The sequence below is a fragment of the Bufo bufo genome, chromosome 9 (assembly GCF_905171765.1).
Source record: "Bufo bufo chromosome 9, aBufBuf1.1, whole genome shotgun sequence".
Lineage (NCBI taxonomy): Eukaryota > Metazoa > Chordata > Amphibia > Anura > Bufonidae > Bufo > Bufo bufo.
The window spans coordinates 170,420,391-170,438,672 of record NC_053397.1 but is presented as its reverse complement, the minus strand read 5'-3'; the positions used below and the strand labels follow the sequence as shown (position 1 = coordinate 170,438,672).

The 18,282-nt window shown below is 42.5% G+C and overlaps 1 protein-coding gene across 2 annotated transcripts in view; it reads right to left on the bottom strand.

The window, feature by feature from the left end:
- The window catches only part of IL2RB (interleukin 2 receptor subunit beta), an 86,166-nt gene extending 83,010 nt beyond the window's left edge, over nucleotides 1-3,156 (bottom strand). For both annotated transcript variants that reach the window (XM_040407174.1, XM_040407176.1), the window contains exons 1-2: nucleotides 3,054-3,156; nucleotides 740-817 (exon numbers count right to left, since the gene is read on the bottom strand). In XM_040407174.1, coding sequence (XP_040263108.1) covers nucleotides 740-817; nucleotides 3,054-3,063 — 88 coding nt within the window. In that variant the 5' untranslated portion in view covers nucleotides 3,064-3,156. The remainder of the gene's footprint in view (nucleotides 1-739; nucleotides 818-3,053) is intronic.
- Nucleotides 3,157-18,282: the final 15,126 nt, after the last annotated feature.

Here is an 18,282-nt window from a genome sequence, read left to right as displayed (position 1 = left end):
AAACGCCGGTCTTAATAAATGACCCCCTTAGTGTTCCAACAAGATAACACGCACCCACACACTACCTATGTTACACAACATGGTCTTCTGGGTATTCAGCAGTTTCCCTGTCCAGCTCGATTGCCAGATCTCTCCTCAATAGAGAATGTCTGGGACTGGATGAGGCGATGGATCTTACATGCAGAGCAACTACATTGGCTGAAGGTTAACGTTGGCTAAAAGTTGAAAGAGCTTGAAATGACCTACCACAGGAGGATATCCATCATCTGTATGACCGTTACCAAAGCAAGGACAGATGCCACCCTGTATTAATGTGCCCCTGCCTCAACATATACAGTACCCTGCTGAAGAACCCAAAATAAACAGTGCACCATCTTGGTTGTGTGATCATTGACCAAACACCGCTGGCAGTTTATACTTTGTCAATCTTTGTAAATTTGTAAAAATGTATACTGGTAAGTGGCTCAACCAAAATCACAGGAAATGACCAGGTGCACACCCCGCGGTACCCCTAGTACCGAAATAGAAGGAGTGAGTATTGGATAGACAGTGGGGGGCACTCTATATCTGACCACTAATGGACATGTCCATTAGTGGTCAGATATAGAGTGCCCCCCACTGTCTATCCAATACTCGATCTTAGTCAATTGTCAATTGCACTAAGTTGTTCAGGTTGTTCCAGGTGTCCTCTTTTTAATTTTTCACTAGTGTATTAGCATCTATAGTGTATTATATTTACCTATCACCACAGGCGGCAGGAACAGATAAGGGAGCAGATGGATCCAAGGAGCTGCTGACATCCAGACAATTTGAGGACCTATCATGAATTGTGGGAGAATACAGAGTTCATTATTTAGTACAGTACAAATGGATGAGATACAGTATGGCATGGCATCCTATTCACGTACTGAGCACTTACGATCAGTACATTTCAGCTGTCCTTATCTTTGTCATACCATTCTCAGGATGAGTCACTAAACCTTATAGCTGGTTATTTCAACTGACTTCTTGCCTTCCGATAAGTATGACTTAAAATGTGATCCAAATATGCATCTCACCTCAGTGTGACAGTATGAAACCCTCTGTCTCCTGTTTCACAACTGAATTATTCTCCACGGTCAGGCACACATGCCTTCCGCTGTCTGTTTTTAGCATGTCAAGGTGTCATGTATCGTTCTTACCCTTATGATTAATGTTGAGCAAAGTTCTATAGAATTCAATTCGGCTGCTCTGACAAATAAAAATAAAAAAATTTGCTTGGTGACTAATTACTTTGTCACGAATTGCATTTCTTTGTAAGTAGTGGGTGCAATGACAGGGAACAGCGATTGCGCTGCTCCCGGTCAATGTTCCATTTAGATGCAGCGTTCATTGCTGATCGCGGCATCTGACATAAAAAATAAATAAATCATACTTACCTCATCCATTTGATCACGAAGAGCTGGCTGCCTCCATCTTGATTGAGGATCCAGTGGGAAATCTCGCTCGGCGCATGATGACCTGACGTCGGCCGGCATGGTGACGTCATACATCACCGTGCACAAGATTTTGCGCTGGATCTTCAATCAAGATGGTGGTGCTCAAACAGATGAGGTAAGTATGATTTTTCTCTTTTACCCCATTTCAGGGAAAATCGATTTGATACTACGAAGCACGAGGAAATTCGGCTTCGCGGCGAATCGAATTTTCCCTGAAATTCGGATCGAAGTCTACTCTGGACACTTTCTTTCACTCAACACTATTTAGGATCTTCTCAGCCATCTACCACTTCCCGTTCTTCTCCAGGAAAGACATAAAATTATATTTTTCATGTCGCTCACAATGCTCCCCTTACCACATAAATCTTACTCTCTCTTTTCAAACCATTTTTGACATCCAGTGGGGTGAATGCAATATTTTTATCCTATATAATCAATACTCCCCTTGTAGGCAGGGTTGGTTTTACAGAATAATAAACTGGGCACTTTTCCTGGGCCACCATTTCCCAAGGTGTCCCATAGGAGCCACCCAAGGTTACCATTTGTGCCTTCACAGCTCTAAACCACCATTAAACCCTTTAGTACCCTAGACATGGCTGTTACCATTAAAGGGGTATACCCATCTGGAACCTTTATGGTACCTCCCTGGCTTGTCTATTTTTGGAAGTTCCATAGTGATGAATAGAGGGGTGTCCGTACTTGTGTGGCTTGCTTTTTATTTGCTGCTGTGGGACTTCTGAAAATAGCTGAATGTGCTCACTTTGTCTATTTTTGGAAGTCCCATAGCAATGAAAGGAGAAGACTATACACATGCGTGGTGTGCTCTCTGTTTACTTTGGAGTTCCGTTCTGGAAATAGCACCAGATCCCAGAGGTGGAACCTGCACCTATCTGACATTTATGACATGTCCTAGAGATATGCTACAAATGTCCCAGATGGAACAACCCCCTTTTCCACCCTAGACAACAGAGTTTGGCATTGGTAACCTCTTTACCAAAATTATCTTTAAACCACCTGGTATTACATTGTATTATATGATAGTATATTTGGGAATTGAAGTATAATGTGGGAACTACGTATATGGCCATGTTATGTAGGTTTTCTATGTGCAACTTTTGAAAAAAGAAAAGAAAAAAAATCCTAAAAGGATAAGCAGGGTGCTACTTTGCTTCTTCTCAAAACTCAACTTACAATACAAACATCCATATAAGTAAGAGGATATACATTTGATATACTGTAGAGGTTACATGGTATGAGGTTGGCACGCTTTTCAACCTGCACTGATTCAACATTACAGGAAAACCTAAATTATTATTCCCCCTTATAAATAATATTTTCCAAAAGTGCCTCTTTACCATACCTAATAAATTTTCTATCTCTACATGTACCCGTCATATTATAACTGTCACTTATATATTTACAATGTTTTTTTTTTTTTTTTCCTTTGCCCCTCACTCAAAATTGTCCAGGTACTTTCTCCTATTTTCCATATAGTATTGAATCTGAGCCATATATTGTACTTATAAGACTAGACCTCCACTATAGAACATACTAAGAACCACCTAGTTTTCTTACCTGATCCCATTGTATGATTTGCTGTATGATGTTCAGTCTGCTCCTGTCCAGTTCAGTCCTGTCCCTTCGCTAGGGACCTCAGATATAAATGTCACAGTTTTACTAGCATTTGTGACAGGAAATTGTGGGGAGGAGAACAAGAACGCTTTATGTGTTTTGTAGTTAGGGTGGGTGGGAGTTCTGGTTTGCTTTTGTGCGTAGATGATCTCTTAACAAAGTATTACAAATTTGAAGCATTAATAAAATTAAACCAAGTCCGAGAGTCCAGAGAATGATATCAGAAGACGACTAGAAATGTTGTAGAACAGTAACACTTACCAATTGTAGTGGTCTGATTCCCTCAAGGAATGAACTAACTAGACAGCACAATTTCACTTATAGCACCCCACTATCCCATAGATTTAGTTATGGTCAAAGTGCTTTGCTTTGGTTACTTTCCTCTTGGTTGATGGGTGATTCCCTGGATGACATTTAGCAGGAAGTTGGAGAGATGTGGCAATAGGGAGTGGTGGTGGTGGCAATGAGGGCGGTCATAGTCGCTACGGTGGTCAACCTGGCACTTTACAAGGCCGCACATCCAGCAAAGTGGAGGAACATAACCTTTCTTTCTCCCGAGACACACCCTGGACTTCTGGGTCTCCTGCCTGGTGGTGGTTGGGCAGCGGGGTGCAAGGCAGGAGAATAGGAAGAAAAACCTGGATCAAGTAGGGATATCGTTGACCAGGTCAACTTGATTATAGTAAAATAAACTCTCTCTTTTACTGAATAATGGGTGTCACAGTACTAATACTAGCAGTAGGCACAGTTTTCAGGTTGTTCGCAGAGTAAGCTTTTCTCAATGGCTTTGTATAGGAGGTGGCGTTGATGGTGGTCTTCTCTGAGTTTCTCTCTATGGATACTAGCAATATTCCCAATTGACCAAACACATGTGCAATACCCTAGAGTGGTATTACCATTTCTTAACCTTGCTGATCTCTTTAACGGCTAACCACAATGTCATCTGTGTACTTATTCCAGGTCTTTTCGCACTGTGCATTGATAATATTGCTCTGAAACGGTTATGTTCATGTAATGTTCCTGGTTGTTCAGCGGATGACGGTGTGTATCTGGCAGAGAGAGAGAGAGTCCTGAGATAGAATGGAACTTACCATTCCATTCTCTCCCTTTTGGGCAGAAATGGGCTAGTTCTGTTTCCTACCAGAAGGAAGGATTGCAGCTCTAGATTGTTCCAGTCTAGTCTAGACAGTGGAGCTGAAAATACGTGCCAAGATGTAGCAGCGAGGGGAAAGTTCCCCCTCCTGCACCAGGAGTCTCTCCAGAGGGAAGCAGCTAATAGAGCACCATGACTCCTTACAGATTTACAGAAAGAAGATTGCAAGGGGGTCAACAGCCAAAGGCTGGATGCAAGTTGATGCAAGAAAAGCTGTTGATATAAAAGTCTGGACTCGACTTATTCTCCACCATTACTTATACCTTTTATTGCTTAGGAGCCAAGCCCTCGAGAGCGATGGTATCCAGGTAGGAGCACCGTGACACACAGACTGTTAAAGCCTCACCACACCACATCACTCGGCATTCCTATAAACCTGGGACACGATCAGCCCTGGAGGGAAGCACGCTGCACATGCAATCACTGTTAATATTTCTCTCACAATGCCCAACAACGGTGTGCAGTCTTAGATCAGATGGCAGGTCTTTATCAGTAGTCTGGCAGGTGAAAAGTCTAAAGCCATGTGCATGCATTACCTTTACTGACTTTGTGCATGCATGGCCCTTAAACCTCAACCTTCTTTAAAAATTCAGTGCTTATTTCATCAGAGGTTAATTCCCAGCAAAGTTGCTGTTATGGCAGTTTTCACTCAAAGGAATCGTATCTTCCTTGAGAAAAGTTATGTATCGTCTTACTTGGCACAGCACACACCAACCAGGTCTTCTCTCTGGCTTGCTTACTAGAAGACTCTAACGAGGGCAAAAGGGTCCAGCCCACTACTGATCAACTATTACTAAGAGCTTCCAGTTAACTATTTTCTACCCATATTTAGCCTTTTGGAATACACTGTGCATAGCAAAGTTACATAAACCACTTTTATTACTGGTGATGATGCATAGTTAACCCTTTCAGTGAACATCCTAACAACTTTAAGAGTGAACCATTTGATAACTTTAGCAGTAAACCATTGCATTTTACATTTTAAGCAGTGAATCAGCAGATCACAGCACAACTATTATTTCCCATGTAGCTGCAAATATTTTCAACAGTCCTTTTGATTCACAAACATAATGGTACATAGGAATGTTAGTCATTCAAGTATCTACCATCTGGTTGGAATTTGTTTCCTTATACCCTTTGACATTCCAGCTTAAAATAATCAAGCACAGGGCATCTCTGGTAAACCAGGATTTACTGTATTTATTTGATATGTAAGATATTTAAAAGCACTTACAAGTAAAATAACTTACTCGCTTCCAGCTTCCAAAGATCTTATTCACAGTAAGATATGCAGCGACCGGGCCGCAGGGGCAATATGTGTGAGTTATGGTGGGCCAATGGGTACAGTAGTAGTTTACTCACAGTTCTGTAGATCTCCCTGGGCTGGGGTGCCGTGAATGGAAGGACAGCCCAGTTCCTTTGGGGCACACTCTGTTGTCCAGGGACTCCCGCTAGATAGTGGTTGAGGTGCCCTTGGTGGTGTGGTTTTCAAGGTGCCGTGGAAGCAGGGTCCCTGGTGTTCGTGGCACCAGCACCGTAAGGTGCAATGGAGGATAGTGACGAATATGGAGAGTCAAAGGCTGATGAACAAAAACTGGAACTTTACTTCCAATTGCCTTGAGGTAGTTGTAATAACAGAGAAAGTGCTTTTGTTCAAAATGATTAGTTGAAAGCTGCAAGTCCTCACAACAGGCTTGGCTTAGCTGGCTCAAACAGGCTTTAGCTGTACCAAACATGCAAAATTTCAGCAAGATTTGCATGACTATGCACAAAATCAGGTGTACGAATGGGGCAGGAGAGAAAACCTTTGCTCCACTCCCAAGTCTATACTAAAACACCATAATAAATACCAGCGAAAGACGCAGAGAACAACTAGAGTCAGCTTCTCGTCTGAATTGGACTCTACAGAATGTATACTATGGATGTCATAAAAGCCTCCCAATATGATAATAGCTTACCTGCCAGTGATAATGTTATATCCAAGCCGTCTTACTATAAGAGAAACAAACACATGAATAATGAGAAATCAATTGACGGTAAGCCATCATCAAAAAACGAAGAAAACGTGCAGGACGAAAGCATAAGAAAAATACATGCAATGCCTACCCGCACTCAGAAGAAGTAAAAAGTAGCGAGTCCTACAATAAGGACTTGGACGTTCTGAATCTGTCTGAAGTCAACCTAACAGACAAACAAATACAAGTGCTATCTCTAGGTCTGAAATATGCACCATCAGCTGATTTTGATTTATTTAATACCATTTTAGATGTTAATAAGTTTATCAGAAATCTCACAGTAGTGAGACATTTTTATGATATACCTGATATAACAACTGATACACTTAATATGCAAGCTAAGGTTAATGATAATATATATGCAGGTCTCTCATATAATGAACAGCTATCCCTTCTCTGTCTCTCAGATCTCCAGGCAGAATCAGGTGGGGTGGAACCAATTGAATTAGGAAAGGGTTTCAAGATACATAACCCACATTTCTACCCTTTAATCTCCAGAACCAATGCTATGGACACCCTTCAAGACCTTCTTGAAAAAGAATTAACAGGGCTATACAATAATACCATCTCTGAGCCACGATCTAACAATCTTTCCAGCTCTTTAAAACAGGCCCTGACAGAACTGGAAACTATGACAGAAGTGGTTATCAGGATGGCCGACAAAGGTGGATCCATCGTGGTTCTGGACGAAAATACTTATGAAAAACAGGTGGAGGACATATTATGTGATGCGTCCACATACATAAATCTTGACAAAAATCCATTGGCGGAATATACATGTGAATATAACTCACTGATACAGAAAGGTTTAACCTTAGGCTTTTTCAATGATTCACAATACCGCTTTCTCTGTGTGAACGCACCCATAACCCCGATTATGCACGCTTTGCCAAAGGTACACAAAGGGTTAGTTCCCCCTCCTTTGCGTCCCATCATATCGGGCATTGTGTCCCTGATGGAACGCTTGGGAACCTGGCTTGATAACATATTACAACCTTTGGTAAGGCGTATACCAGGATACTGCAAGGACACAGGTGATGTGTTACGTGCCATGCATGACTTTGTTTGGCATCCGCAATTCAAATGGGTCACTGCTGACGTTGAAGCTTTGTACCCGTCGATTTCCCACGGAGTGGCCCTGATGGCTTTGGAATTCCACCTCCACAGGTACACTGGTCACTCAAATATTTTTATTGATTACATATGTGAAGTCACATCCTTCCTACTCATGCACAATTACTGCATTTTTAACAACAAATATTATTTGCAGATACGAGGAGTATCAATGGGGGCGAAATTCTCGCCCTCCTTGGCAAACCTCACCATGGCATATTGGGAGGAGAGATGTATATACAATGTTGATTGTCCGTTCAGATGGTGCTTGGCGTGGTACGGCAGATACATCGATGACCTGCTCATTGTATGGGATGGCGATGTGTCTGCCGTATCGGATTTCATGCGCTATCTGAATGACAATACTTACAATTTACGTTTCACGTGTACTGTGGAGGTGGAGTCCATCGTCTTTCTTGATCTGAGATTAACAGGTGTCCCAGATGCAGTCATCTATACAGAAACCCATAGGAAGCCCACCGCTGGCAATTCTATATTGCATGCAAACAGCCATCACCCAGCACATGTTATAAAAGCCATACCTGTGGGTGATTGTAATACAGAGGTGGTGTTCCAAAAAGAATGCGAAAATATTATGACAATATTAACAACCAGGGGATACCCGAGGTGGATGTTAGAAAGGGGATTCAACATAGTTTCAAAAAAATCCAGATTTGATTTATTATTTGGTACCAAAAATACTTGCAACATTTTCGAAAATAGGTTAATCGCAAAAAGTATAAAAAATGCAAGTAATGGGGAAACCACGAATAATGTTCATACAGAAATTAAAACAACAGAAAAAAGGGACACAGCAGATAAAGAGCCGCCTACCTTAGTTTTGACATACAGCCGGCAATTTAATGAGATACGAAGCATAGTGTAGAAATGTCTACCCATTTTATTCGATGATAATATTCTGTACAATGCTTTGAAAAATGGCTGTAAAATAGTATTTAGAAAAGCATTAACTATGGCAGGTTCCCTTTCTCCTTCAGTATTTGTGGCCAACAAAAATAAAAATAAAAAACCGCAGAGCGCGTGGTTCAATTACAAAGGCTTCACCAGGTGTGGCAGTCACCCTTGTAAAACATGTAAATATCTATCAGTCCAAAAAAGCTTTCATAATGCTGACCACTCAACCACTTTCCCTATAAAAACATACATCAATTGCAATAGCACGGGGGTGATCTATGTTATACAATGTGTCGAGTGTGATTTGATGCATGTTGGCAGCACCATATGTAAATTCAAAAATAGAATACTTGAACATCTGAATTATATTACAAATCCATCTATTCTTAACATCTCGGGTGCTGCCAAACATTTCATCCACACACATGGACGCAACATGGGTTCCCTCCGTGCTTTTGCAATTGAGAAAGTGATGATACCAATTAGGGGAGGAGACTATCAAAAGAAAATACTCCTAAGAGAGGCTTTTTGGAATTTTTGTTAAATACAAGGGTGCCAACAGGCCTCTATCAAAAGAAGGAACTGATGTATATTTATCAATAAGTTTATTTTTTTTCTTTTGTATTGGAGCCCTTGATACAATTTCATAATGGTCTTGGGACGTCAGCTACCATGTATCACTCCATTTGTTTTTTCATATTTATTTTATTTTTCATTTTCATTTGATTGTACATTTACCATGGTTTATTCCAACACGTTCATTTACCATACTGTATTATATTTCATTACAATGATGTGAAGAGTGCGGCTTTGGTTATTCACCTTTATCCATTTATCCATTTTCGCATGTAGATTTTTCTACAGGCTTACATTTTTATTTGAACTGTTGATATTTTGTAAAGCCTTGTTCACATGGTGCGGTCTCTCACACCCTGCGCTTGCGCTTTGCAGACTAGTGATGAGCGGGAGGTGCCATATTCGATTTCGCGATATTTTGCGAATATTCGCATGAATATTCGTGTTATATTCGTCGAAATCGAATATTCGCAATTATTCCAATTATCGCGAAATTATTTTTTCGCATATTGCGAAAATTTATCTTGATAGTATAAGGCAACGTTCCTATGCTAATGACTTGACTATGGCTAGGCTAATATGTGTATTTTACGAAATTTCGTAATATTGCTATTAGGCTAGAATATGGAATATAGCTGTGCTAAGTTGAAATCTTAATGCGACTATTTCGTGTTATATTACTCGCATCGCAATTTCGACTTTTGCAAATGTTCTTAATATTGCTCTAACTTCGTCTTTTAGAATATTCGTAATATTCTAAAAGACGAAGTTAGAGCAATATTACGAAATTTCGTAAAATACACATAGATTGTATTTAAGCTAATATACTGCTATAGTAATAATTTTTAATAGTGTACATATTTTACAAAACTTAAGTTCAGAAGAGGCAAAAAAAAATTACAGGAAAAAAAAGGGATTATAGCACTATATTAGCTAAATTACAATCTATATGTGTATTTTACGAAATTTCGTAATATTGCTCTAACTTCGTCTTTTAGAATATTCGTAATATTCTAAGAGACGAAGTTAGAGCAATATTACGAAATTTCTAAAAGACGAAGTTAGAGCAATATTAAGAACATTTGAAAAAGTCGAAATTGCGATGCGACTTATATAACACGAAATATTCGCATGAAGATTTCAACTTAGCACTGCTATACTCCATCTTCATGCGAATATTTCGTGTTATATTACTCGCATCGCAATTGCGACTATTGCGAAATTTCGTAAAATACACATATAGATTAGATTGTAATTTAGCTAATATGGAATATAGCAGTAAGTTGAAAACGCCACTGACTGGAGCAGCCAGGAAGCCAGGAATCCAAAGGACAGGTAAGAACAACTTTAGGGAAGTGGGAAAGAAAAAAATATAAGAAAAAAAAAAAGAAAAAAAAATGAATATTCGATTTCGCGAATATATAGAACGATATTCTAAATATTCGCGAAATCGCGAATATGCAATATTCGCGCGAAATATTCGCATTGCGAATATTCGCGCCCAACACTATTGCAGACAGACCCTTCCGCCTGCATTGCTTCAGCCCAAGCGCAGGGATGCGGGAGGGGTATCATGTGGGGCCATTTTAATCCATGTTCATTGAGAATGATGCTTCAGGTGTGAGTCTGCGAGCTGATTGATTTGTGACATCATGTTACCACCACCCACTAGATGGGGGAGGGTGCATGGGTCTTTAACTTTCTCCAAGCTCCCAGACCGCATTGTTACGACTAAGGCCTCCTGCACACGAACGTATTTTTTTGCGGTCCGCAAAAACGGGTCCCGTTTTTCCGTGATCCGTGACCGTTTTTTCGTCCGTGGGTCTTCCTTGATTTTTGGAGGATCCACGGACATGAAAAAAAAGTCGTTTTGGTGTCCGCCTGGCCGTGCGGAGCCAAACGGATCCGTCCGGAATTACAATGCAAGTCAATAGGGACGGATCCGTTTGACGTTGACACAATATGGTGCCATTTCAAACGGATCCGTCCCCATTGACTTTCAATGTAAAGTCTGGAGTCCCTTTTATACCATCGGATCGGAGTTTTCTCCAATCCGATGGTATATTTTAACTTGAAGCGTCCCCATCACCATGGGAACGCCTCTATGTTAGAATATACTGTCGGATATGAGTTAGATCGTGAAACCTCATTTCCGACAGTATATTCTAACACAGAGGCGTTCCCATGGTGATGGGGACGCTTCTAGTTAGAATATACTACAAACTGTGTACATGACTGCCCCCTGCTGCCTGGCAGCCCTGATCTCTTACAGGGGGATATGATAGCACAATTAACCCCAGGGGGATATGATTAGCACAAATAAGCCGCACTGGCCACCAATGATATTTAAACTGGGGAGGGGGGGGGGGAGGGTCTGCCCCTCTGCTGCCTGGCAGCCCTGATCTCTTACAGGGGGCCGTGATCAGCACAATTAACCCCTTCAGGTGCCGCACCTAAAGGGGTTAATTGTGCTGATCACGGCCCCCTGTAAGAGATCGGGTGCTGCCAGGCAGCAGGGGGCAGTCTTGTACAAAGTTTGTAGTGTATTCTAACTAGAAGCGTCCCCATCACCATGGGAACGCTTCTGTGTTAGAATATACTGTCGGTTCTGAGTTTTCACGAAGTGAAAACTCAGCTTTGAAAAAGCTTTTATACAGACGGATCTTCGGATCCGTCTGTATAAAAACTAACCTACGGCCACGGATCACGGACACGGATGCCAATCTTGTGTGCATCCGTGTTCTTTCACGGACCCATTGACTTGAATGGGTCGGTGAACCGTTGGCCGTGAAAAAAATAGGACAGGTTATATTTTTTTCACGGCCAGGAAACACGGATCACGGATGCGGCTGCAAAACGGTGCATTTTCCGATTTTTCCACGGACCCATTGAAAGTCAATGGGTCCGCGAAAAAAAGCGGAAAACGGCACAACGGCCACGGGTGCACACAACGTTCGTGTGCAGGAGGCCTAAGGAGAAGGTCTCCGAAACACGCAAACAGCTTGTTTGTGATACTGTCCCGCATATGATGTGATTCAATAAAGAGGAAGATTTTATGGGAAGAAAAATAAGTGCCGGAATCGTCTCTTTCTATTTCATTTCGTCTACGTCCAGGAACTTGCTGGCTTGACTCCGTGCACACGGGATACAACATGCCGACTAGGTGAGCTGGATAACATTACCTATAGGCTTTAGCTTGGCTGGTGTGGAAGAAGTATCTTTCTAAGCTGTGGTTCCTCTCACTTAGACTCCATTCAGATATCCGTAGAATGGGTCCGCATCCGTTCCATGGGTGCGGACCCATTCATTTTCAATTGGGCCGGAAGAGATGCAGACAGCACACAGTGTGCTGTCCGCATCCGCATTTCCGGAGCGCGGCCCCGATCTCTGGTCCGCAGCTCCGGAAAATAGAGCATTTCTATGGGGGTGCCGGCCGCGTGTATTGTGGATCCGCTATTTGCGGTTCCGCAATGCACAACCAACGTCTGAACTTCAGGTACCTGGATCTTTATCAGAATTTTACAACCAACAAGGCGGTCTCGTTAGCGGCAGGCATAAATCTTCTGCTCCATTCTTTGGACAGGTTGCCTTTACACACAAAAGTTCACTATGTCCCTTGCTGGACTGTGATACTGCAATGTGATCCTGGATTCTGAGCCCTGGTTTTCTTCTTTAGTTCCCCAGGCTGGCAAGTGCCAAGGAGACACCTAGCAGCTATATCATGGTGTTCCTTTCTCTCCCCTCCCCACTCTTCAACTAACTTCCACCCACTTCCTGTGCAAGGACTGTTGCTCATATATAATATTTCACTCCATTTACCCATTGAGACAGAGCTCAGCAGTGCAGAGAAATGATGAAGGACATGTGTGATGTCACCATGTCAGTGGAGCTCCTGTGTGTGTGTGAGAGGTTAGTGTTACCATCTATAAGTTGTCATATAATAGGAGTTGTAGTTCTTTCTTTATATTTACCCACTGTAATGTACTCTGATAGCCCATAATAACATTCTAGAAATCCGAGGAATTGTAGGTCTCTTATATCCCTTTCTATGTAATGGCCACTAACGCACTATAATGACAGTATGGTCATACTGAGAGGTGTAGTTCTCTTCTCTTATACCCCTTTCCATGTAATATCCATTGATGCCCCATAATAACAGTCTGAACATTTTGTGAGTTGTAGTTCTCTCCTCTTATATCCCCCTCCCTATAATATCCACTGATGCCCTGTAACAACAGTCTGGTAATGCTGGGAGTTGAGGTTCTCTCTTCTTATAACCCTCTCCCTATAATGTCCACTGATGCCAGATAATAACAATCTGAACATGCTGGGAGTTGTATTTCTCTCCTATTATACCCTTCTTGCTATAATGTTCACTGATGCCCCATAATAACAACTAGAGAAGAGAGAAGTTCTCCAAAAATTGATTTGGCTGCTTCGCAAAATACTTCATCATGAGGCACATTTCTTTGTAAATAGCGGGTACAATGACAGGGAATGGCAATTTTGCTGCCCCCTTTATTGAACCCCTCAGACGCTGCGTTCATCGCTGATCGCGGTATCTGAGAGCGAAGAGGCCTCCGCTGCCATCTTGCTTGAGGATCCAGTGCGAAATCTTGCACAGCGCGTGATGATGTCATCAAATCGGACAGCATAGTGACATCATACATCACCGCGCACAAGATTTTGTGCAGGAGCTTCAAGCAAGATGGCCCGCGACAGCCTCTTCGTGCTCAAATTGATGATGTAAGTATGATTTTATTTTATTTTTGAATGCATCTCTATTTCCAAAGTCAAAAAGATGGGCATTTAAAAGCAATGAGTGACTTAGGTCAGTGGCGGATTATAATAGGGTCGTTCGGGTTGGTATCCCCGGGTCCGGCATCCCTGGGGGGCCCAACGCCGACCTGGACGCTCACATACTGCAGCGGGGCACGGGAGCGAATAGTGCGGTAGTGAAATTCTGTGCCGGGAGGGACGCAGGACAATGAAGAATGTGCGGCTGCCTCACCATGCTAGACACAGGTAAGTATTAGCTTTTAATTTTTTTTTTGTTTCTGTGTGTGCCAACTTTGAGGGGGGGGGGGGGCAGAGGAGGACATGGGGCAGTGTGGTAGCAAATCAGTTCAGGGGGGGCAGATTATTAAATGGGGCAAATTACTTCATGTGGGGCAGATTATTACTTGGGGCAAATTAATTCATGGGCAGTGTGGGGGCAAATCCCTTCAGGGTGTGCAGTGTGGGGGCAAATTCTTCATGGTGGGCAGTGTGGGGCCAAATTACTTCAGGGGGTGCAGTGTGGGGGCAAAATACTTCAGGGGGTGCAGTGTGGGGGCAAATTATTTCATGGGAGTGCAGTGTGGGAGCAAATTATTTCATGGGAGTGCAGTGTGGGGGCAAATTACTTCATGGGGAAGTGTGGGGGAAATTACTATATGGGTCAGTGAGGGGGAAATTACTATATGGGGGTAGTGTGGGGGAAATTACTATATGGGGGTAGTGTTCATTTTTTACAGCTCCTTTGGAAAATTAAAGGTGGAATCTGATTGATTGCTATGGACACCTAAGCCAGTTGTACTTTACACCAGTTTGATAAATTACCCCAATTATGAGAACTCTAACGTGTCTGTGTAACAAACTCTGTAGAGACGAGATGTGGCTGAAAGAATTTGTCATGGCGGTCCGGGTCAAACGGAGGAGAAGAGGAAAGAGAAGATCTACATGACAGGAGATGTCACTGGATCTAACAGGTATGTGATGTTGTATTGCCCTATATGTAGAGCTGACTCACTACTGTGACCTGCATCTCATCTTCTCCTCCAAGTCTTTTTTTTATCATAATCGTATGTATTTTAAATTTGGCAACTACAATTTTAATTTGTTACCTGCAGTCCTATGTAACAGCCCAGATAACAGTGATAACTTTCTGTGTGCAGATAATGTAGTAGATGTTCCATGCAGTCCTATGTAACACCCCACATAACACAATAGTTCACTGTGTTATGTGGGGTGTTACATAGGACTGCAGGTAACATCTATAAAATCTGTTCTTAGAGAGTTATGAGATGGTGGGGGTCTGACTCCTGGCACCCCCGCCAATCAGCTGTTTGAGGAGACCGCGATGTTAAAGTGAACGCTGCAGCTTCTTTGCTCCTTACCAAGCACAGCGCTGTCCATTTGATAGTACTGTGCTTGGTATTACAGATCAGACCCAATCACTCAGATGAAACAGAGCTGCACCTAGACCATGTGAACGATGTCATATAGCCTAGGAAGAGACTTTGGCGCTTACGAAGCACTGTAGCCTCTTCATACAGAAAAAAAAACTAAAATGGAGGGGGGTCGAGTTGGGTAGACAGCCCCGAGCCTTTCAAGCACTTAATCCGCCCCTGACTTAGGTCAAAAGTAGGGACTGTCCCCTCAACATGATATTGATAGACCTATCTGCTTATTAGCTGGTGCTAACAAACTGATCACTAAAACCCAAGAAGATACTCTTTCATGGTCATATGAGAGATTTCTTATGGTATGGACGTATATTTCCAACAGAATAGTCAGATAAGTTGATCACAGAGTATCTCCCTACCAGGAGTCCCAGCGATCAGATGAAATCTGTTGGCTAGCCTACTAAATTTCTCTACATCTTTGCAAAAATGATTTGTCCATTGTCCACTGAAATTGTGCAGCCCCCTCTAAGTAACACAATAACTCATGATACCCTAACAGAGTATACAAAAATGGATTCTCCAAGGGTACTTTCACACTTGCGGCAGAGGATCCAGCAATCCGGACGCGGATCCGTCTCACAAATGCATCGCAATACCGGATCCGTCTTTCCGGTTGTCATCCGGAAAAATGTATCCGGTATTTAATTTTTTCTCATTTTAAAAGGTCTGTGCATGCGCAGACCGCAAAACCGGATCCGTTTTGTCGGGACACTTGGGGCCGGATCCGGCGTGCTGCGGTATTTTCTCGGCCAAAAAACGTAAGAGGGACTGAACTGATGCATCCTGATGCACACTAAACGAAATGCTCTCCATTCAGAATGCATTTGGATAAAACTGATCAGTTTTTGTCCGTTATTGAGCCCCTGTGATGGAACTCAATACTGGAAAACAAAAATGCTAGTGTGAAAGTACCCTAAGCCAGACATCCTCTTTAAAGATACCATTTTGACAACCCATCTAGAATAAGACAAACAGGACCTGAATGGTAAAAACATTTACTACTGCTTTCAGTATGCTACCAGGCAGGTGTTGCATAATGAAGCCGCAAGTGAAATTTCCATCGCCTCAAGTCCTTGAAATACCACAGATATGAAGGTATCTTGCTGATCAACAAGTAACTGATGTGTATCACTATGATTATGGTTTTCCAATAATCTGCCATCTTATCATTGTTCTCTGAGGACCTGCTTTTATTAGTTCCCTCTAGATTCAAGACAGAAGTTTTAAAGTGTAACTGTTGTTTAATATTTTATTTATTTTTTTACAATAGCCTTCCGTGTTGGTGTACACTATTTGTGTTATCTAGCAGTTTTCTCTCTGCACTTTGTATGTAATTCTATTTTTTCTAAGCTAGCGGGTGGAAACTAGTTGGAATAATGTCTGCTCATGGACTACACACGGAGAAACAGGAGCTTCTGCATCCTAACTCTCTATAACACAACCCCAGAAGCTGCAGCAGTAATGGAGGACATTACACACCAACTAAGCAGTGTAGATGTGAAGACAGCCAGGGTGTACACAGATCTCACAGGGCCCTGTAGCAAAACTTGGGTCCCCCTCCTGCTCCACCAAGCTTTTCTGCACACATGAATCAGGCACTTCCAGGCAACACAGAGGAGAAACTGAAAAATTTTATTTTTGTAATTAAGTGGAAGAAATTTAAATGAAAGAATTGTAATACAAAAGGTGGTGTTCGCCTCATTCACTTTATCTGACTCCTGTGTTGGAAAAAATGGAACAGGTACATAGTAGTGTTGATCAAGCATGCTCAGCCAAATACTAGTTCGGCTCAAGCATCTTGATGCTCGGCACATGGCGATACTCGGCCGAGTACCGCATGTGCTCGAGCGCAATGCTCGAGTCTCTTCCCCGCACGTTTCTTTGCTGCTACGCAGTCAAAAAAATGTGCAGGGAGGTACTGGCACTCACTGTAATGCCATAGTCGTTGGCTACTGGCATTACAGTGATTGGCTGGCCGGAACGCGTCATCGGGTTCCTCCTGAGAAAGCAAGTGAATGTGAAACGCGCGTCAAGGAGCGCCACTGAACCTCTCATCTCCTAATAGGTATGGTTGCCTTACATATCAGTTCGAGTATAGGTATACAAAATTAGGTTGGTGCTGTGTCATATATCAGAGCGGCAATAGGTTAGCCCAGTACATATTATTGAATGCTGGATGCATCCGAATATGCAACTGCAGGCACATTCCATGCAGATTCATGATTTATATTTCCTCCTATTAGTCTATTGATGGTTTGAGGGAGTTTGAGAGGGGGGGGGGGGGGGTGCGGCTGTTATTCCCCACTATTATATTATATTATGTAATGATATTACTTTTTAATATTGCATTAAATAAACATATTTTTAACTGTCAAGGTATTTTGCACTCTATTTGTTTGAAGTGACTGTTAGTGTACTTTTTACGTAGACGCTTTGGACAGTGACATTACCCGTGGTACCGCTCATGTATAACGTTTCCTCATCCCAAATACCTGTGATATTCCCTGTAATTTTTTATTAGCCGCTGGTAACAGCATTAACATTAACTGCGGGATATCTCCTGTGTGACGTTTCCACATCCCAAATACCTTTTTAAAAATGTTTGCGCATACACTTCCAAATCCTACGCTACTGTACATGTGACATACTTTCAAGCATATATCACATTTAAAATGAAGAAGGCAAGCACTAAGGGACGTGGAAGTGGCCGTGATGCTGATGGTGCACGCAGAGGCCGTGGCCCTGGGTGCGTTGAAACTGTGCCTGCTGCCAGAGCACAAGAAAAACAATCATCCAGGATACCTAGCTTTATGTCCCAGTTTGCAGGGCAGCGCAGGACACCACTCTTGAAGTCAGACCAGTGCGACCAGGTGGTCGGTAGGATTGCATCAGATAATGCTTCCAGTCGGTTAAGCACCACCCAGTCATACACCAAGTCCAGTATTGATACTCCTTCCTCCCACCATGGAGAGTCTTGCCAAAGAAGTGATCCCACACTCGGATATTCCGAGGACCTCTTTTTCTCGCCATTCCTTGATTTGGCCCTCTCGCCAAGCACGCTTGAAGAGGGACAGATCTTGTGCCCCGATTCCCAAACTCTTGAGCATCCACAGTCACAAGATGATGAGGGTGGGGAACGGCAATTACTGTTTAATGAGGTGGATGATGATGAG